The sequence below is a fragment of the Acipenser ruthenus genome, chromosome 5 (assembly GCF_902713425.1).
Source record: "Acipenser ruthenus chromosome 5, fAciRut3.2 maternal haplotype, whole genome shotgun sequence".
Lineage (NCBI taxonomy): Eukaryota > Metazoa > Chordata > Actinopteri > Acipenseriformes > Acipenseridae > Acipenser > Acipenser ruthenus.
The window spans coordinates 47523640-47546834 of NC_081193.1; the positions used below are offsets into that span (position 1 = coordinate 47523640).

General features: G+C 40.8%; 1 protein-coding gene across 5 annotated transcripts in view; it reads left to right on the top strand.

Annotated features, from left to right (window-relative positions):
- The window catches only part of LOC117402266 (ribosomal protein S6 kinase delta-1-like), a 115725-nt gene extending 107373 nt beyond the window's left edge, over nt 1-8352 (top strand). For 3 of the 5 annotated variants that reach the window (XM_034003241.3, XM_034003240.3, XM_034921417.2), the window contains one exon: nt 5372-8352. Coding sequence is in view for 3 of the 5 variants with exons in the window: in XM_034003240.3 (XP_033859131.2) it covers nt 5372-5473 (102 nt within the window). In the remaining 2 variants the exon portion in view is untranslated. Of the gene's footprint in view, nt 1-1120; nt 5347-5371 lie in introns of those variants that run through there. The other 2 variants (XM_059024291.1, XM_059024290.1) reach the window with 2 other exon arrangements.
- The last annotated feature ends 14843 nt before the right edge of the window (nt 8353-23195 follow it).

Genomic DNA, 23195 nt, shown 5'->3' on the forward strand with positions numbered 1-23195 from the left:
ATAGAACTAATTTAAAAGTATATTCATTGATTGAAAACCATTACACAGTAACTAAACTGCATTATAAAGCCAATAGCCAGAAAAAGAGGTCATTATTTTCAACATCTGTTGAAGAAGAGCGTTTTGGCAACACAGCAGATGATGGTCAAGACAAATGAGTTGGATTCATGTTGAAGAAAAGCACTCATAGCAAACTACAATGAAGGAAATGGTTACAGAACAGTGTTAAAGAAATATGGAATACCAAAATACACAATCAGAGCAATAATCAAGAAGTACCACAGAACAAATTCAACTGAAACGCTTGAAAGAAGTGGCTATCCAAACAACATTACGGGTACAGCAGGTAGGAGAATTGTCAGAGCAGCTAACAAATATCCAAGATTAACAGCCAAAGAAAGATTTAGATGCACCAGGCATAATAATGCATGAAAGAACTGTACAAAGGCCCTTGAGCAAAGAAGAGTTGTGTGCACGTAGACCTCGCTACATACAGTCAACGATGACTATGACTAATGAAAATGATTAAGAAAGACGACGACTATGACAACACAACAAAAGTGGTTTGAATGACTGACTGAAACGAGACGAAATCTTGTTTGACTAAAACGCTGACGAAAACCAGTTGTTTTTTTTTCTCTGAGTTTCGTGATTGGTTCACTGGCTGGCTGCCTTATTTAGCGGTCCATTTATTCAGTGTGTGTCAGGTGCATCAGGTCCAATTTATTTTCACACGCGCAGTTTATTTTAGACGCGCTGTTTGAAAGTATTTTTTTTTCACAAACAGTTTTAAAAGGCCCTGCATATCAACGGGACACTCAGTACTGCATCTCCAGCCCCGCCCCACCCCTTGTTCGCTGTATAGTAGTGCATACTGATAAATCATCTCCTGATCACTCGTTTTATCACCAAACTCCTCAATAATGCGATCCAAGTCATTATTTTATTAATATAACATCTAAAAAAAGCTCTGCAAATGTCTGTGATATTCTTTGAGCGCTGGATGCAGAAGCAGCTATCTTGTTTGTTTATGTCCGTGTTATCTATGTGGTGCCAGGGCTATCTGTATTCATGAGATACGCCCCTTTTTTTTTTCTTCGGGTTCTCTCTTGTTTTTTAGATCCAACAGCAGCTAATTTTAATCCACTTGTGGCTGCAGCCTGCTTCCTAGACCCTACTGTTGCAATAGAGACACTCATTGAAAATAAAGACAATGAGTTACAAGAGGTGCTGAAGAAAGCTGAAGAATACATTGCTGATTCAGCCCAAACTCTTTCTGACAATGATAGTAGCACAGAAACAACTTCATCTGCTGAAGGATCCCAAAGTTGTCCCTCACCAAAAAGAGCCAGATTCCTTTTCTTTTCAAAAGCACCACAGAAGTTACCAGTTTCAGGATCTGCTCCTTCAGTCAGGCATGAAATCAAGAAGTACAAGCACATTGTGTCAGAGCTCTGCAGCAGTGATCCAAATGGAGTTACATTTTGGAAATCACAAAGTCCTGTTACTTGATTTACTTGCCATGCCAGCCTCTCAAGCATTTGCTGAAAGAGTGTTCAGCATTACTGGAGATCTTACACAGGGAAAAAGAAACAGAGCCAGAGTTCACCTGGAAAGATGTGCATTTTTAAAAATGAACACTTAGTTTCTATTTTGTATAATTTAGATTTTATCATGATTTTAAATATCAAAGCTCATAACCTCTACCATCCACGTTTACTTTAAAGTGTGTACTCCAGTTATCTAAGGAGATTCCTTAACCTTAAATACAGTATCTTAATAGCTCCATGGTAGAGGAGATTTCTAACTCTGTATAATTCATGACAAATATGCTGTATTTTTTGTTTTTCCAACTTTTAAATGCTTTGCAATTTACAAGGGCTCTAAATATGGTCTGAAATATGACGATTATTCTGACACATTTAAAATAAATATATCAAAGAAATCTTTAAAATGAATAAGTGTATGAGTTGTTTTCTTTAAATTATTCATATTGCTTCTGCCTAATTTACTTGCTCTTTAAATTGTTTTGGTGTGTACTTTAATAGATAAGGATTTTTTTCAAAAATAAATGTCATTACACTGATATGCTGCACAAACCAGTGGTTTCACAGACCCTGATTAGCACAAATCCTGGACAACCTAATGTTGATTTTTAGGTGTTAGTCTAGGACTATTGCTAATCAGAGTCTGTGAAACAATATTGGACTACTCAATGTTAATTTAGGTAGGGTAGTCCAAGATTAGAGATAATCTGGGTCTGTGAAACCATCTTAAAGTAGATATGGACTAAAACATGACTAAGTCCTTGGTAATAGACTAACTGACCGACTAAACCAATATCTATGACTAAGACTAAATCTCTTGACCATTTTCATCGACTAGACTAAGACTTAAACTTAATTAAATTAAAAGACTAAAACTGGACTAAAGTTCAACAGGTTTTCATCAACTAGACTAAGACTATGACTAAAATGAAAAATGCTGAGAATTAACATTGCTACATACCACTTTTAAAGACAATTCATAAAACAACCATCTAAAATTTGCCATGAAATAAATATGAACAGGAATCTGAAGCATTCTTCAACAAAATTCTCTGGTTCAATAAGAATAAAATATTACTTTTCCCCAAAAATGGACCACAGTATATTTGGAGAAAACATGAAAGCCTTCAATGAAGAAATCATTGTACCTACAGTTAAATATGGAGGTGATTTGATCATAATAGCATTTTAGCAGTTCACGAACGAGACATTCATGTGATTGACGATTTGAATTAATGCAGCCTTGTATCAAAACATACTACAAAGTACAATGGTTCCATCTCCTTGTAGGCTGATTGGCAGACAGTTGATCTTCCAACACGACAACGACCCAAAACATATGGCTAAGTCAACTCTGGAATTCTTGAAGAAAACAGAGATAAAAGTTCATAATCACCAATCCAATAGAAATGTTTTGGGCTGATCTGAAAAAAGGTGAAGCCAAGCATTGTGCATTCAGTCTATCTGAGCTGAGGGAAATATGCAAGACAGAATGTGCCCAAATTTCACAAACAAGATGTAACTTACTGGTTAAGAATGATCCTAAACGACTGAAAGCCATAATAAAAGCAAAAGGAAGACACATGAAATACTTAAGCAAGGGTGCCAGTACTTTTTTCATGAACAAATACTTAAATTTAAATAAGTGTGTTTGTTTTTTTGATACAGATTATTTGTTAAATTTCTAGAAATGGTGTATTTTACTTTTTGTTTTATTACAAAGTGGTTAAAGTTTATGAAATGCTATTATGGTATAATAAGTATAGGGTGCCAATACTTTTGTCTGCGACTGTACATTATTTATCAGATATCCATAACTGAAAAAAAAATTACATACAAACACTCATTTCAAACAGGTGTTTCACGTGTTTCAAATCATGTGTCCATCCCTGTCCATCCCTTGCACACATAATCATATATCACACAAAATAATAGAATGCATAAAATTCACAGTTTTTTTAATTCATTTTTGAGTTGTGGAAATAACATTTAAGTTTGGAGTAAATCCCAGATATGCGTTCAGTTATGTGCTTACACTTATAATGTACTGAGAGAAAATGCAACTTTGTAAAGTCCAAGAAATATGAGCCAACTCAGTCAGCTAGAGGTAAGGGTCATTTTCCCCATGTAAAGAGGTGGGAACATTATCAAAACCATTTTTTTTTTTCCTTCTTAAGTGTCACATTCAACCAGTGGCTTGAACAGTTGCCTGAATGTTGCCTTCATGGGTTGAAGGGATTAAGCAGAGCCTTTACATTTGTCAGTGCAGACTCAAAGATTGTGATTTTATTTATTTTTGGATCTGCATTGCTTTTTGTAAGAAATCTTAGCAACAAAGTACCGCCACACATAATGCGTTTCATGAAGCCTTGGCAATAACAATATGAATTGGGAGAAACTAGCATCAAGAGTTCTATACAGTATGTACACTTTGAAACAAATGCCCATTATGAATGCTTATGAAAGGCCCCTTACTAATTAAAAACAGAATCCCCAGGGATCAGACATTTAACTAATGAAAGCTGTATTCTAATAAAAATGACTCATTTAATTATAAGCAATGAATACATTTCCTGGTGTGGGTGGGGGCATCTCATAATCAAAGTAGAGCCATCACTTTATCCTGCTTCACCCCCCCCCCCCTCCCACACACATACAGACAAAAAAAAAAGCTAAATAATATTGAATACATTTAGTCTGTAAAACATTCAGGTTAAATTTGATTCAAAATAACTACAACAAATAGGCCACAAAAATATGTAAATATTATTTAGTGATATAGAGTACTGTTAAGGGATGTGTGTTATTTATTCACAACTCAGTAAGCTTGCTATAGCATGTCATATTGATAGCTGAATATGTCGACTATCAGAATGAAGGTATTGAAAAAGTACTTAAATACGGGTCCCAGCTGTTGATGTAAAAAAGAAAGAAAAATGAAACTTAATGATGGATCAAAATCCTATTGGGAATTAGCTAATGAGCTGGCCAAGAACATTACTATTCACGTTATTCAAAGACTCTCTTTCGCTACCACTTCTGCTGTACTTCTCTTTAAGTACAATACAGCTAAACCACCTGAGTGTAACCAATAACTTGCCCCCCCTACAACACTGCCCCGAGTAGACATAGGACATGCCCCATTTCTCCAGCTGTACTCCAGAGAAGACATGAAAAAGAAATCTGTAGAGGCGACATGGAGACTTTTAACTTTTTAGTTTTAAAACGATATGCAAAGTAATTCAAAGAAGAAGAATACATTATTTAGGGAAAGTGTCATAGTTCAGACCCATACCAAGGTGCTCTTTAAACATGTCTGTGTGGTCCAGTGGTTAAAGAAATGGGCTTGTAACCAGGAGGTCCCCGGTTCAAATCCCACCTCAGCCACTGACTCATTGTGTGACCCTGAGCAAGTCACTTAACCTCCTTGTGCTCCGTCTTTCGGGTGAGACGTAGTTGTAAGTGACTCTGCAGCTGATGCATAGTTCACACACCCTAGTTTCTGTAAGTCGCCTTGGATAAAGGCGTCTGCTAAATAAACAAATAATAATAATAATAATAATAATAATATACTCAGTTGTTTCCCACGTTATTAGGGAATCAGAATCTGGGGATTTAGGGAGGAACTTGTCCCTTTGTCTTTACTTCCATACACCATACTTATATTTTTTTATATTTATACTGTGTATGCTGTGTAGACTGTGTTTCATGATACATGATTATTGTTGTGTGTTGCCTCAGTAGAAGTCACATACTGTACATGGCAAGCTGTGTACTGAGAATAGCTTACTTCTCACTGAACTATGTGTTTCATTTTCCCAAAGCTTTTACAGTTTAACCCCATTGAGAGACTTGGAGCAGGAGTAGCCGGGGTGGAGGAGATTAAATCTCACCCGTTCTTCAGCAGGGTGGACTGGCCAAACTAGCTGAGGAGATCGCTTGGATAACAGTGTATCATCAGCCCCAGTTGATGAACTAAGCCAGATAGATATAAAACCTTCCATAGATACACAGGAGAATTCATGGATAAATATGCTATTATCTGTTGTCATTTTAATATTGCACCCATAACGATATTGGGTCTGGGTTTTGCTTGAGTTCTGAAGTAACAAATTGTACTATTTAGATGCATTAAAATTGCTGCAGAAAGACTGCATACAATAAACACAATACCAGACTTTTTTTTTTTTTTTTTTTAAAGAAATTCATCTAATAGCCTATCAAACACTCACTTTGAAATTGTAAAAAAAGGGAGTTGACACGTTTTACTGTACAGATTTAAAGATGTAAACACAGATGTTCCCATGCCACAGGCAAATGAATCTGTGCCATTACTTAAATGGTTAGTATCTGCCATGTACATTTTATAATGAGATTAATTTCCCTTTCATATCTGTTCTGTATGATTCTGTATTTAAGTCTGTAGACTGCAGAGTTCATTTGAAAAAGACAGACTTCTTTATACAACAATAGTAAAGTAGGCTTTGAATTTTGTGGCAAAAAAAATAGTCCCTACCTTTAGTTGTAGGGAGCACTTCCTGTATAGCGAGTACATTATTTTCATAGGTTTATTAAAAAAATAATAACTGTCAAGAAATGTAATGAATAACAGACAGAACATTCTTAAATGGGTGTTAATTGCATGAGAAATGATCACTGTCTATATACATTATGGCATCTTATTGTAAAATGTTGGATTGTTTTTTTTTTATAAAGATGTGCAGAGGGGAGAACATCTAAATGTTATATTCACTTATGAACACAACAGGGACACAATTGGTAACTAAGGTCTAGCAGTATGTGGTTTCTGTCTTAAGATGTTTGGATTCTGGCTGAGATTCTGAATTCAATGGAAAGAAACCTGTCAATTACACATTGGGATTGGTTGCCAACTTTAAGCCTTCTTGTTGACGGTTTGCCCTAGGGGTGAAGTTAACTGGAATGTAGACAGAACTACATTCGAGCAAATAAGCAGTTCTGATGGTGCGATTTTAATTAAAATGATACTTAACATCCTGTCGAGGTAGACCACTCTTATTTTATCAATACAATCACAAGTGTTTTATCTGTTTAACTATATTGCCTCTCTTTCAGAATCTAGATCAAAAAGACCTTTCAGCTATATTACTCTCTGGAGTCAGTTCTGATTACGAATGGTCATTTATTGAATACATCCCTCCAATTATCTGCTTAAATGGCAGTCAATTCAACCAACCACAAGTGTAAAGAATCCTAATCACTAGCCTACCGTAGTACCGTGTAGCCACCGTCTGAATGCAGATAGGACATTTCCACCTTGGTATAATTGGGGGCTGTGTGGTCCAGTGGTTAAAGAAAAGGGCTTGTAACCAGGAGGTCCCCGGTTCAAATCCCACCTCAGCCACTGACTCATTGTGTGACCCTGAGCAAGTCACTTAACCTCCTTGTGCTCCGTCTTTCGGGTGAGACGTAGTTGTAAGTGACTCTGCAGCTGATGCATAGTTCACACACCCTAGTCTCTGTAAATCACCTTGGATAAAGGCGTCTGCTAAATAAACAAATAATAATAATAATAATAATAATAATAATAATAACCAGATTCTTTGAAAACATGTAAGGGGAGAAGTCACAAATCTGCAGATTGGCACATCCATTGTACTGAATGACACTCATCATGTCAGGACCTTTTGTAAAAATGTTGTGCACCTTGTACATGACTATATAACTTTTATTAGTAATAATTGTATACAAAATAGTGACTCTAACACAGCTGAACTTTAATTAATAACTTAGTAATTCACTAAATATGTATGTACTGTCACAGTGGTGTATCAGTATTTTTTGTATTATTATTATTTGCTAATTATTGTACTAAACACACTATATGGAGCAGTAGTCAGTCTTAAAAGTTACATTTAAATCTTAATAAATTTATGAATGAAAAGAGTGTGTCACTGTTGAATTGGAAAGGAGAGTAGCAGCGGCAGTCTGGTGTTAAAGCCTGAGCCTCGTGACCAGTGTTTGACTGGATTAAATCACAGTGACAGTGATGCTGACGCTCACAGCTGCTGACAAGAGCAATTCTGAGTATCACTGCTTGACTGTAACTGGCAAGACAGAGTGGTGGAGCTGCCCTGGGGCCTGGATAATACTACCCAACAATGACGAGCTGCAGTTCTTCTTGGGGTGCAAGCCACTGTCCTGGTAAACTACAGCTATGGTCAAAAGTTTTGCATCGCCCTTATAGAATGAACAAATACTGTTTCATAAAGTCGAATGAAACCTGCTGAATAATGTTACGTTAACATATTGAATTACATACCACTTTGTAGTTTTCCATGTACTTAATGAAAAAACTGACAAAAAATATTGTAGTTTCTTTGATTACATGATTAAACAATTATGTTCATATATTTTTTTTTTATTATGTCTTAAAATTCTTGGTGATGCAAAGCTTTTGGCTATAGCAGTAGTCTCTGGAAGGCAACTAACTTGTGCATATCAGGTGTTTCATTATATAGTGAAAACCATTTCAGCCATCATAAGATTTACCAGATATATGTGATGGCTACAACAGTTCATTTTCACAGTGCACTAAGATCTAGTTTAATGATCTTTAAATAGCATTTCATCTCAGTACCACTGCCCTTCAGAACAATATAACATTCTGATTTATTAAAGATCCACTCCTGTGTTAAATAGAACCCACTCTGTCTAAAACCATTACAGAATCCTATTTAAAGAAAAACATAAATGTCAGTTGTGTATGTCTTGTGCATTAAATTAAGTTTGCCATTTAAATAAAAAGTTTTCTTAAAATACAAAATATTTACTACACTTTTTCTTGCTTATTATTTACAGATGAGTCACCAATGACCAACTACAATCTTTCCTGAGTAAAAATGCAATTTGATGTATATGTAAAATAACCTTGATAATGAAGGTTGGAGCAAGAATGCTGCCTTTCACAAAATGTAATTGAACTACAATTTGCAGAAATGAACTATTTTATTGCCACATTATTATTTTTTTCCATATATATTGAATCCTATCTAGGCCTGTCTTTAAATAACTTCTGTTCTCAGTATGTTGTTTAGCATTGATATGTGGTCAATATTAAAATACAACATTGTTTAAAAATGGCACTGACGTAAAAATAAATTGATTCAAAGTAGGGAAAATCACTTGAAAATCAGCAACAGTCTAGTTCATTTCTGCAAAAATACCCTATGGTAGTTACATTAAATGTGAAACAACTTCTATAGTAGATCAGAAAATGTCTTTTGCTTTTGCACTAGCTTCAAAATGCCCCCCCCCCCCCACCCCCCCCCCCCTTGTTTGCAAGAGTGTACAAGGAGGGTGTGGTGGAGTGTCCCGCCCCTATATGTATCTGTATTATTATTTATATTATTGTTTGTGGCGCAGATAAAAGCGTTGCGTATTTGTTATTGTTTTTATATTTAAAAACCCTGTGAGGATGCGTGACTGTCAGCTAGTTAAATAATCAGTAGCTGATCAGCCACACATCCTCACGGGGTTTTTAAATATAAAAACAATAATATAAATAATAATACAAATACATATAGGGGCGGGACACTCCACCACAGAGGGGTAGCAGTACATTGTGCCACTAATTAATGTAAACATATATACAACAGATGTGCATATAAATCTAACTAGTTCTTCAAATAGAAATGAGTTATACTCCATGTAATGAAGTATTTGAGAAACCCCTGCTGCTGCTTGATTCATTGCTTTCATAAAAATACCCCTATCATACTTGTGTCTCAAGACTGGGTTTTCTTTTGGAGGGTTATTGCCCTTCTGTGGGGTGTCTCTCAAAGTGTATCCGCTGAGTGTGTCCTCATGGGAGCCATTGGAGGTTTCTATTAATTGTACCACGATAATATGATGTCACTTCCCCTTTATTACTGTGGTCAGAACTGTGTTTGCAGGTTGTACAGGAAACCAGTACAAAGACCAACTGCTCTGCATGTAAAAGAGGTAATTGATGCTCCAGTTTTTGTTTGAATGTATACATGTTTTATACACTTGTTTTCCCTTCTCCACTCATTAAATCAGCCATACTTTTCTTATCCTCATAATTCACAGTAAAACAGGTGTTTCCTGGAGAATTAGGTAACATGATGGCTCTCAGTTAAAGTAGTGTAATGTGGTCTCTGTTGATTATCCACACTCCAGTGTGCTGATTAGGCTCCTTCTCCTGTTTTTGAAATGAAGGTTCTAATATTAGATTTTTGATAGTAAGGATTACCAAGTTATCCATAGCATGACAAGAAAATCTTGAATCCCAAGTGAGTCTGACCTTTTTTTTTTAATATCATTATTCTGCTAATTACTTCAGAGGATCAAACATTCTGTTGTGATCTCTATCTGTTGAGATATAATGATTGCTGGAAAAAGGCAGTTGCTGAATTTGATCAAACTTTGCATGGCCTTTTTTTTCACATATTGTTCACTTGAATCACATGACATGAGTATTCAGATATTTAAGTACTGTCTGTTTCTTACTTACAAAAAATAGGCACATTTGTGATGATACATACCGTACATGTTTTGTGTTTGCCAAACCAAAAACAATTTTAAAATGTCCCTGAGTTATTCTTATAAATTGCATTGGAGGCATGTCCAGGCAAATGAGCCTCAACATTCCTAGCAGCAAAGACAGCACCCTGGTTTTGCATATCCATTGAACACAGTGTTTCTGTGTACCATGGTAGGGTGCTGGACGATATATAACAGTATCATGACAGAAAGTAAACAACAGTAAGGTAACTTGAGGCAGGTATCAAACCTGTGACCTTGTGGACCCCAGAGGGGACTGTGTGCTATCACTGAGCCATCCACACTTAGGAAAACTTGTGATTCACGTAGCCTGTTGTCACACATGTTGTATGCCCTTTATACCAGATGGCTTACAGACATAATTTTGTTTTCTCAGATGCTCTACATACAGTACAATAGCTTAGCCTTAAGTTAGCAACAAACTGTGTCTAAGAACTGTAGGCATTATCTGCAGCTTATGTCATTGCCTTAATGAGTATAGACTAAGGGTTTTTTTGTGTTTTGTCCTCCTTTTGTCATGTAATTAGAATAACGTAAAACTTGACTGTAAAAGCCCCCAGCCAGGACTGAAGAAAAGTGCCTTTTCAGACAGGTGGCCATCATATCCAGTATACACTGCACAATGGGCCAAAAAAAGAAAGGCAGTTACTGTAGACAGGTGCTCTTTAAGTGCAGGTGCTTTCAATGTATAGTTAACTTCATTGAGTTATACCCCACCCCCTCAAAATAAAGCAGTGCTATTCAATTGAAAGCAAAAAGATTGTACAAGTATTGTGTTTTTTTTTTTTTTTTTTTTTTTTTTTTTAAATGTAGTCGTTGCCAGTTATTTCTACTATTTTCTCCCAATTTGGAATGGCCAATTATTTTTAGGCTCAGCTCACCACTACCAACCCTGCGCTGACTCGGGAGGGCGAAGATGAACACACGCTCTCCTCCAAAGCGTGTGCCGTCAGCTGACCGCTTTTTTTCACACTGCGGACTCATCATGCAGCCACCCAAGAGCTACAGGGTTGGAGGACAACGCAGCTCTCGGGCAGCTTAGAGGCAAGCCCGCAGGCTACAGGGGTCGCGTGTGCACGGTGAGCCGAGGACACCCTGGCCGACCTAACCCTCCCTCCCCCCGGGCGGCGCTCGGCCAATTGAGCGCCGCCCCCTGGAAGCTCCCGTCCTCGGTCGGCAAAGGAATAGCCTGGACTCGAACTATAGACTATAGGGCACATCGGCCACTCGGGAGCCCTTGTTTTTGTTTTTGTTTAAAGCAGCATGTGTGTATTAAACAAAAGAATGTGGTGCTGATATCCTTTTGACCTATCTTTTGATAAGAACATCATATGTCATTTTTACTCCATGCTTTGCCATGGTGTTGGATGTGTTCTCAAAAGACAGTTCGAGTGGTGAGCAATGAAGTGACTTTGGGAGCAGATGGAATAAGGTTAGGTCAGTGGGGTGTTACACATCTACACACAATTAAAATGGTCTTTATATTTCTCTGTATTGACGTTATATTAAGTAATTTAATCTTTCCTATGTAAGCTACTTTTTCTGTGGCCAGCCATTGAACAGTACTATTTGTGAACTACATTAGGACAACCGTAAATCAGCTACAGATATCTTAAAATGAATTCCAGATATCACCAATTCAATTTAAAATATCTAAAAACCCGCTTGCAGATCTCTCCTTTCCCCCTTTCAAGATATCTGAAAATCATTTGTGGTTATTTTATATTTCTCCAAAGTACTTTAAGGTAATCTGTAGGTCATTTTAAGATATCTAAAATTCAATTAGAGATATCTTAAATGACATTGAAGATAGATATATTAAACTTCTTCAGAGACATCTTTGGCTATTTACAGATATCATAAATTGACAAAAGGTCAGGAAACAAATATGTAGAAATAAAATGTAACAAAACAAATAACATAATGTTGAGTGGTGTGCATTATATGGTTTCAAGATTCAAGATAAATAATTGTTATATTGAGCAAGTTGTAGTTAATTTAGTTTGCTCAGCCATATAAAATTGGCAGATTTATGTAACACAATGCCTTGAGCTGAGACAGCTAGCATCAAAAAAATGTATTCATAGTAGATTATGCTGAGTAATTTATTATCATTTTTTTTTAACTGGATTTCATTTTTTTAATCTTGCATTTATGAAAATCCAATGACTGAATGGTCAGGCAAATCACTGTTTTAAATTCACTGCATTGCTAAACAGATGCAAAGCTTGATCCAAGGAAAATAAACACCCAGATTCAGCTGTTTTAATTTAGGTTTTTAACATACTTTCATTCATACATAGTAAGCAAAATACTTTGGGGGCTTGTAGGTTATTTGGCCATCCGGTGTTCACGGTGTATTCTCCATCTATTACAATAAATGTTCCTACAAAACAACATTTACATACATGTAGCAAAAGACCACTTTTATAAAAGTTTATATGATGCAAAATGTACATGACACACTATTCATTTTACTTACTGCATAAGCAACATATACTGGTTTTCCACTTGGGAGGACAATTCCAGCAAGAGCAGTTGCAGACATCTGCTGACTTTATGCTACGACAAAGCAGCCTTCCAAATCATACGTTTGTCCTCGTCTATGCCTTAAAAGCTGTTGGCCACAAGCAAGAACTCAACAGCAGGTTGATTTTCTGCGACTAGGAGCCAGGCTTGACTTTGAGGCGTAGTCCTTGGTTCCAACACCATTATATCACTTCTACTTCTTGTGCTGCTTGAGCTTCAGGTGCCTCAGGCATCTAGCGCCTTTAAGAGCCATCAGTAAAAATGCAGGATTAATTCATTTCCTTTGAGGCTTTGTGTTTTGGCATGGAGAAAGCACTGTAACAGCTTGCTTGAAAAAGGTGACATTTCTCAGTATGCAAAGTAACAGGAAAAATCCTGCCGGGAATGAAGAAGTTCCTCAAAGCCCTGCACCTTTTGACTTTGCTTGGAGTAAAACAGATGCTAACAGCCTTAGTTATGGTATAAATGGCAGTGCTGCTGAAGCCACTGAAAGATTCCTAATGAATGGTTTGTCAAAGTTACTAAGCAAGGTTTTAAAATCACATCCTTCTGAAACCCTAGAACTGTCAGAGACAGTTATTTTTAATGACGGTTGGTGTTTGGCAGGTTAATTAATGATATGTCGATGGCTCTTTTTATGCCAGTGGAACACAAGCAGGGCATTGTGGTATAGCTTTGTTTTTCATGAAAATGACGGTAGGGGAGGGAGGAACTGGGTTTACTGACGTTGCTCAAGGTGAAGTGATACTGAAACTATTCCCCTGTGCTGCTTCTTGTTCAGTTAAGCTAAATGGAATTTGGCTTTGCTTGGGAAGCCATGCCTTTTATTCAAACATTGTGTGTTTGTAGCCTTCATACAAACAGACACAAATAATAAACAATGTACACCAGAAGAATATTAAAATTATTATTTTATTACCAATAAACTTGTTTTTTTTTGCTCTTTCTGCATCACATATACATATTTATCCCTTTCACCTTCAAGATGTTGCCCTGCCAGACTTAAAAACATGTATCCATTATAAAGTATAGCATAGATATTAATATGGTACAATTATTCATGCAGTGACCGAGGGGGTTATAAAGTATAAGACGGTGTGCTCATTCAATGGTACCTCTTTATATGGCTGATACCTTTGTTCTACCACAGCTGTTTTGTCAGATTAAGTTTTGTATGACTTACTGGGTAATAAAGCAGGGATTTGTGTCAGTTTTTAAATGTAAATAGATTGCAGTTTACAGTGGATGTACCGAACTGAATTTAAATTCTCCCATATATACAATAGGGCAATACAGGGGTATTCACAATATTGCAATTTATGTACAGACTGATATACAATCAGTACAGTGTGTACAAGACTGTTTTACATTAAAATAACATATTTGTTATAATCCGTGCAATAACTAGTGCATTGTGCATTTCTCATTAAAAAGCTTTAGTGTCGCAGGTCACGTACATCACTTCCTGTCTTAACAACTAAATAAGGAGAACTCGTTAATCAAAATGCATGTTAACTAGATCAAGAAAAATTAATGGAAGCATAATTCACTGTTATGGAAACTACTAGCGTACAGGGAGACGGCTCTCTCATCTGCAAGCAGCAGCCAAATGGAAATGAAATAAAAAATAATGGGAATATCTATTTTGTGTATAATTTGTAAACTTCATTTAAAACTGTGAATTGTGTCATGCAGAATGTACATTTATTTAGATAACTTCACATATACAATGCTGATTTACAATGATCTGGCTTGTGGGTAACGGCACAGATTTATTTTATGGATGGGGTGGGGGGTAAACCATCTATCTATATTAGTTGGAATTTATTTTCTTATGTTGACATCTACTTTTGTATGTCTTTTAGTATGTACGATTGTAGGCTATAAATATGCGTTTGAAGTGTCATTTGTGTTTGTAGTTGTTAGTTATTATACATGTATACCATGTATGTAACACTTCATTATACATTTATTAAGCTTTTAAAATTACGATAGAACTCCCCAACCCAATACACAGTTTGTTTATAGTTAATTGTTCTGTGAATTCCTCTAATCATGCATTTCCTCTGGTACTGTTTGCTCACCTCCACGATAAACTCACCATGAATAGACGTAGCCACCAAACACTTACAGTATTACAAGCAGATATTATAATGTGCATACAGACGTATGAAGGTGAGAGTGTACGCTGTGGGGGGGGGGGGGGGGGGAGTCTGACAACATTACAGATACATCAAGCAAAATCCATCTCAATGATCTCGATCACATTAGGTATTCCATTCGTGTCCGTGGCAATATCTTTTGAAAGCAAGCCTCATATTGTACTTTTTAACTGTTAGACAAAATGTTTACAAAGTATTAACAACTGCTATTAGGACCATGCTGCATGATTTTTTTATTTTTTATTATTGATAACGTTATAATTCAGCTATACCAAATCATGTTTTTATTTACAACGAAGGCAAAACATGTTTTTTCTGACTTTATAAGCATTTGGGCGACACAGTATAGTTTACCTTCATTGTAAGTAAAAAAATGTCATTTGGTATAATTTAATGAAAACACTATTAATAATAAATGAATAATGATTATAGTAGTTAGAAAGTACAATGTGGGGCTGTCAGGTCTTGTTTTCAAAAAATATCGGCATGGACATTATATACAAAGCAATGGAAGACCGTGTGTGTTTAATAGAGAGGGAGAATACATGCATGTCTCCAGTCATGTGGTTTTCACGATCATGTCACCTTAATTTCTAGCCAGAATTGTAGATATTTATTGCTGCCATAGCCTTATATTTTTGTCTGTTGATTCGCCCCATTTCCACTGACTTTATACACCCATGCATCCCTTCCTGTGATGTCATCAGGTAGTGTGTGTATAGGTATAGTACTAAATTCAGCTCCCCATGAAATTCAGTTCCCCCTGTTTGTTGTGCGCATGCGCTAAACAATCTTTCGCTTGTCACAACACGTGCCCTGCTGATTTTAATCAAAGCGGGTTCCCGGCGATTTTGAATCTTCCGCAGATACACGCAGAGCTTGTCATTCATGTTAAGCTTCCGTGAACGCCATGCACTTTTAATGATTAAGCAAAAATAAACAACGTAACATAAAAAAGAATGCTTTTTAAAGTTGAAATGTAATATATATAAAGAGCACCTATAAACACTGTGTTGCCTTGTGACTAGGGAAACCTGGATTGCAGCTGTGAAAAACGTCTGTCTCTCTCTGTTTTCCAGGTCCGTGACTGCACTACCCCGCTGCAAGCTACTTGCTGCACCGGTTGAGGCTCGCAGTCCGGACACCATCTTAGGTGCTCCACTCCACTGCAAGCTTCACGCTGCACTGGTTGTGTGACTGTACTGCAACTGTCTGCAGGCTACGCTCCACACCGCTGCAAGCTACGCACTATTCCTGGTTGTGTGAATGCAAGCAGCACAGACACGCAGCCCAGTACCTTGGTGCTTTGCCCTCGGTACTTGGTGCTCGGTGCTTCGACGCCCGCAGTACCCTCGGGTCCTTGGTGCCTCTGAGCCTCGGTAGCCTCGGTGCCTCTGTGTTTCGGCATCCTCTGCGCCTGGAGAGCTACATGCCTAGAGGCCTTTCGAGCCCTGTGCAGCGACGCTTTTGGTGCCATGCTGCCCCAGAGCCTCGGTGCTTCGGCATCCTCGGTGCCTCGAGAGCTACACGCCTCGGAGCTTCGACACCTCGAGGCCTTTCGAGCCCCGCGCTTCGATGGCCTCGGTGCTTCAGCATCCTCGGTACCTCGAGAGCTACACGCCTTGGTGCTTCGACGCCTCTCGGCCTTTCGCGCCCTGTGCTTCGGCGCCCTCGCTGGCCTCGGTGCCCCGACGCTCCACAACCTCGGTGCCTCAGCGCTTCAAACGCCCTCGGTGTCATGAGGACTCCACACCTCGGCGCTTCGACGCCTCAAGGTTTTTTGCCCAAGGTTTTTCGCCTGCCCCAGCTCCACCAGGCCCTGCCCCAGAGCATACCCTCGCTTCGCCAGTGGTTGCTACAGAGGTTGAGCAACAGGACGTGGCGATTAGCAAGGAGGAATTGGATGCGGTCTCCCTAGCTGCTTCCTGGGATGAGGAGTCCTTCTTGCAGACAGAGACTCAGGACCCAGACCCGACTCAGGTAATGGCCCCCATTTCCAAGCTCCTCTCAGAGCCTGAGATTCCAGCACCCTTGAACTTGGTTCAGGCACTGATGGAAAGGGCCGCTAACTTCCTCCAGGTACCCTGAAAGGCAAGTTCCGAGCAGAGCAGGTCTGTTTTCAGACCAGCGCAGACTTTGACCACCCAGCCCTTTCCGTCGTTCCCGTACTTCCTGGAGGTGGTCACATCCTCTTGACAACACCCGGCCTCAGTGCCCAGCGTGTACAAGAGCGCAGTCGCACTTGCCTCCATGGAGGGAGCAGAGACGGTAGGGCTCACACAGTTCCCCCTGGTGGACTCCACCATAGCGGCCCTAGTGCAAGCCCCCCCAGTAGGAGGTCTATCCAAGGATCCTGTATGCCCTAACAGCCAATGCAGGATCACAGAAGCCCTCCTGAAAAAGGCTTATGCAGCCTAGGTGACATGCCTTACAAACACAGGAGGCCTCTTGACGGCCTACCAGGACCGCATGCTGCGCTCTGTTACCCTTCCCGCTAGCTTCAGAGCTACACGCAGTCTCGAGCACTTCATTGCAAAGCTGGGGCAGAAGTCTGGCAGACTTGGTGGTGGCACGCAGACAGCTGTGGCTGTCTCAGGTGAGGGTCCCGGATGCGAACAAGTCCACCTTATTGGACGCGCACATCTCCCCTGGCCATACTTATGGACCAGTGGTAGAGGAGATCCTGCAACGCTCTCACAGAGAGCAAGAGACATCCCGACAGGTGGCACTGATGCTCCCCGCCCATACCTCGGCATGGGGAAGGGGAAGGCGATGGCGTCCGGCAGTTACCATGGTAACCCAGACTATCACGATCCCTACGGCACCACGGGGTGACCTGAGGCACTACCTCCAGGCTTCCACAGCAAGGAGCCAGCAACAAGCATGGGGGAACGCCAGACGTGGGGCACCAGCGCCCAGGGAGATAGTTCCACCGGAGCTGTCCCAGGCAGCCTCCGCCCCAGCCTCAGCAGCTCCAGCATGGGCCCTGAAGGCTTACGGCCTCAGACCCACCTGTACGCACAACACCATCTGCACTACTGGCACAATTGCACTCGCCACCGTACACACCAGCTACGCACTGCAATTCCACTCGGGACCACCTCCCTTTTGAAGGATCACGGTCACATCCGTGAACGACCCTCTCCAGGTCTTGGCCCTCAAACAAGAGGTAGAAACACTACTTCAAAAACAAGCCATCCATCTCGTAGAACACAAAACAAAAAGGGGGGTTCGACTCGAGGTATTTCTTGGTGCCAAAAAAGGACGACGGCCATCCTAGACCTGAGACTGTGCAATTAGTGTTGTGCCAGAAACTAATGGGTCTGATGGCCGCAGCATCCTCAGTTATTCAACTGGGGTTACTTCACATGCGCCCGCTTCAAGCGTGGCTCAGTGCCTTTCAGCTACACCCCAAACGCGACAGAAACCATCGGCTGAAAGTGTCACGTCTGTGCTGGAATGTGCTACGCTAGTGGAGGCAAGCCCCTCACCTGAGCGAAGGGGGAAGGATGGGAGTTATTTACAACCGTCAAGTGGTGACGACAGACGCATCCAACTCCTGTTGGGGGGCGGTCTGGGCAGGCAGAGGAGTCCGCGGATCCTGGTCGGGCTGCTGGACGTCCCTGCACATAAATGCACTACAGCTGAGAGCAGTCCACCTCGTGCTACAACATTTTCTCACTGTGCTCTGCAACAAACATGTCCTTGTCCACACGAACAACGTGTCAGTGATTGTGTACATGAACCACCAAAGAGGGCTTTGGTCCCCGGGGTTATACCGCATAGCATTTCGGCTACTGATCTGGGCACAGAGGCACCTACTGTCTCTCCGGGCTGTACATCTCCTGGGAGTGGTGAACTGGGCGGCGGACCTCCTCTCCAGGGAGGGTCCTCACCTGTCAGAATGGCGACTGCACCCTCAGGTGGTGCAGCGCATTTGGGAAAGCTTCGGGGAAGCCCAGGTCGACCTCTTTGCCACGGCAGAGATGACCCATTGCCCCCTGTGGTTCTCCCTCGGCAGCTGCGCACGAATGGCCCAAAGCGCCTTTATACGCTTTCCCACCTATACCGCTGCTCCCTGCCTTCCTCCCCCAGATGTCCCAGGAGAACCTGGTTTTCGAACCTCTGCCAGCTGCTGCAGGGCCAGCCCTGGGAGATCCCGCTGTGCATGGATCTCCTCAGCCAGACGAAAGGCACCCTCTGGCACCCAGAATCGGACAGACTCCAGCTGTGGGTCTGGCCCCTGAACGGGACCATCTGTCAGCCCTAGGGCTCTCAGACGCAGTAGTGATCACACTGCAGAATGCTAGGACTTCTTCCACAAGACCGTTGTCCGCCTATAAGTGGAAATATTTTCAAAACTGGTGCATGGCCCAAGGCCATGATCCCATGTATTGCTCTATAGCAGTTATTTTACAGTTTCTGCAAGATCTACTAGAGGCAGGTAAATCCCCCTCTACATTGAAAGTGTACCTAGCAGCCATATCTGCTTGCCATGTTCCCATCGACTCCGTATCCCCGGGCGCTCATATTCTGGCGACTCGTTTTCTAAAGGGTGCTCGGCGGTTACAACCTCCTATAAAGGACGTCCTCCCCGAATGGAGTCTCTCATGAAGGCCCTGTTTGAGCCCATAGATACCATAGAGCTGAAATATCTCTCTATGAAGACAGCCTTTCTATTAGCTATCACCTCCGATAAGCAGGTCAGTGAGCTACAGGCACTGTCCGTGCACAGTTCCTGTATGCGTGTTTGGGTCGATGGAAATGGTATCGTTGCGCACGAACCCTGCTTTGCACCTCCCTAAGGTGGAAACGGTTTCGACTGTGTATACTAATGCCGGCCTACCCCCACCTGGGAGGGTGGCCGCACACTCAACCAGAGGTGTAGCTACGTCATGGGCCCTCTTCAGAGGTGCCTCGTTGATCGATATATGTACTGAGGCTAGCTGGACTACCCCGCATACATTTAGCAGGTTCTACCGACTTAATGTCGTAGATCCCTCTATGCCTTTCATAGGCACCAGGGTCCTTGAGGTTGCACGCTCACACCACCAACACTAGATGGCGGTTGCAAGATGTCCCTCAGATGCTGTCTGCTCATTATCCCTCATGACGGCTCTGGTATACTTTCCCAAAAGTATTCAATTTGTAACAAGTCTGACACAAACAATTCTGGCTGTTACTTAATTAAACACAGTAGCAAGCACAGTTTACAGTGCCTCTAGGTTTCTGATCGCATATCAATTCCTGATTTTTTAAATTCATTGATGGAAATGTCTGCTCTACTTTTAATGTTTTCAAGCAAATTGACTTAATCACTGCCATTCTCATATACGGTTTGACAACTGACATATTCTTTCCATCATTCAGCACTTCTTGAACCTGTTCTGTATACCAGCCTGCCAGAGGGCGGGATTGCTACGAGCACTGTATGCAACCTTCTGATTGGTGGAAGTATTATTGCCAATCCAATCAAAACCACCAATAATGCCAAAATAAATGATCCGCCTGTTATACTGTATAGGTTAAGATTAAAACAAAAAACATTAAAACAAAAAAAAAATCCTGAACCTTCTAACGCACCCCCAGGATACAATCTGCACTCCCCCAGTTTGAGAACCACTGCTCTAAATCACATAGATCTTTATTGCTGTGTTACCTGATTGACAATGTGGTAATATCTCTTGCACTATCATCAGTGCACTAGAGCAGCCATTTTGGAAAGAGCTTTGAAACAGAGTTTAAAGTTAAAAATGTAAAAAGTTGTCAGGATGTTAACAATGAAAAGAAAAATTACAGGTATGTTATTTAAATAGTTACAGCAACACATGGGGATGTATAATGCTATCTTTTTCGGAACCTCGCTACTTACACTTAAACGCTCTGAGTTTTCATTTTTTCACCTAAATCATTATAGTTGAAAGTGTGCAAGTACTGTACCGGTAGTATACATGAATATTTAGATTAATATTATAATAAGGACTCTGCAGATCATCTCCTGTATGCTTGAAAAGGGTTAGTGTTTTGTGGGATATTATACTTGTAAGCACATTTTATACAGTCTGTTATATTGATTTTAGTACAATAGCCACTGTATATATTGCCTTGGTGGCAACCTGTTGGTCATGCTGCACTTGTCTTCCAATGCTAAGGCCAAACATCGCAGCACCTGGTCATGACGCCAAGTAAACCGTCCTTGGCTAAGACCCACCTTACATCCTGTCAAAATGTGTCTTAATGGTGCTGGAAAGGAACGCAAAGGACACCACGGATCCTCTCCTACCGATAGATTAAGGTTCTGTGGTGATGGGAGAACATCATATGTTGACCTGATGAGGAAACTGATCTTGCTCTGTTCCATTGTCCATAGATCTTGCCAGCTGATCTTGCGTTGTTCCACACTCTCCCATCTCATCCATCCTCCTTGCTTGGCCTGGGAAACTGCCTTTACGCACCTCATCCTCTCCTCCTGCTTTTGCACCTTTTTGCCTACCAGCTTCCTCCATGGAACTGGGGCTGCTTTGTGCCATGTAGGAGGAGCTGAACTGAGACCAAGGTCTCCTCTTCCATGCTGTACTTGCCCCATGATATCACTGATACGAAGGGCAGCCTTTGCATCTTCCACAGCTTCCTTTGCCACCCATTTTCTTCCAGTTTTCAACACAGGTGCTGCCTCCCTCACACATTCATTGTGCGACTCTACCAATGTCATTTCCAGTCGAACCATGGTGCACTTGAACTCCTCGGTTACAGCTGAGACTGGCAGCTGCAGTATCCCTTTACTATACAGTCCCACTCTGCTGAGGCAGCGTGGAACTCCTAACCATTTCCTGACGTATGAACTGATTAACGCTTCCAGCTTCTCTACTGTTGTCAAGGAAACCTCATACACAGTGAGTGGCCACAGAATTCAGTAGATCAAACTGAAAGCACCAGAGCTTAAGTTTGTCCAGTAAAGCGCTCCTGTCTATGCTATTCAACCCTTAAACTGCTTGTTGTATCATTTCCCCCACACAGGTTAGGTTCCCATCATACCATCTCCCAAGACTTTTCACAGGCTTCTGAGACACTGTTGGTATTGCCTCACCGTTAATGCAGAACTTCTTATCCACTACTTTACCTTTAATTATAGAGATGCTCCTTGACTTAGTGGGCTTGAATTGCATTCGTGCCCATTCAATGTTATTGATTAGTTTGCCCAATAACCGATTAGTGCAGGCTACTGTTGTCATGATTGTCATGCCATCCATGTATGCTCTAATTGGTGGCAGTCGCATTCCAGAAGCCAAGCGTTCTCCTCCCACTACCCATTTTGACACCCTAATAATTACTTCCATTGCCATGGTAAAAGCCAGTGCATCCTGCCATTATTCCAATTTCTAGACATTACCATGTAGTGGTGAATTCTGAAATTGAAAAACAAAATTGCAAATCTCCAAAGTAGGCTTTCACTAAGTTTGTTATTGTCCTTGATACACTGAAAAAATCAAATGCTGCCCAAAGAAGCCGTACTGTGGTACTGATCCGTATGCATTGGATAAATCCAAGAATGTCACATGGAGCTTCTTCCTCTCCTTTTTAGCTGTCTGAATTTGCTGCCAGATCACACCAATGTGTTCCAAGCACCCTGGGAAACCTGGAATACCAGCTTTCTGTACTGAAGTGTCAATGAAGCAGTTCTTCAATAGGTAAGCTGACAATCTCTGAGCAACAATGCTGAAGAAAGTCTTGCTTTCTACGTTTAACAGGGAAATAGGGCGAAACTGACCGATACTCATAGAGTCTTTTTCTTTGGATATAAAGACCCCACCTGCTCGGCGCCATGCTCTTGGTACAACCTGTTTTTCCCATGCTACTTTCATCAATTTCCACAGGATTCGTAGAACTCCAGGGGCTCTCTTGTACACTCTGTACAGAACTTCATTAGGCCCAGGAGATGATGATGCCCTTTCCTTTTTCACAGCTTGCGCTACCTGTTTCCACTTAGGTGCTCAGTTCTCCATTTGGTATTCTGGTGGATTGATAGGTGGGATCAACATAGGCTCCTGCCTTTTTGAATCTGTGTGCGTTTCCTCGAGATATCTCTCCAGCTCAGACTTAGTTGCTTAGTGTGCCATTTTTCTCCCTGGTGAATAACTTCTTTGCAAATTTGAATGGGTCTTTATAAAAGTTAGTTCTTGCACGTTCCTTCTTTTTGCAGTGTTTCCGTAGGTGCTCAGCTCTGCGCAATGTTGCAAGCTTATCTTTTATGACCGGGTTCACAAGGATCATTAGGTTCATCACAAGTTGTGTTTATGCAAGTCCTCCTCTCATCTGTGACAGGGGTGCTGATATCCTGCGAACAGTGGTTTGCTTCCTGTTGATGGATTTCATTGCTCCAGCCACAGACACA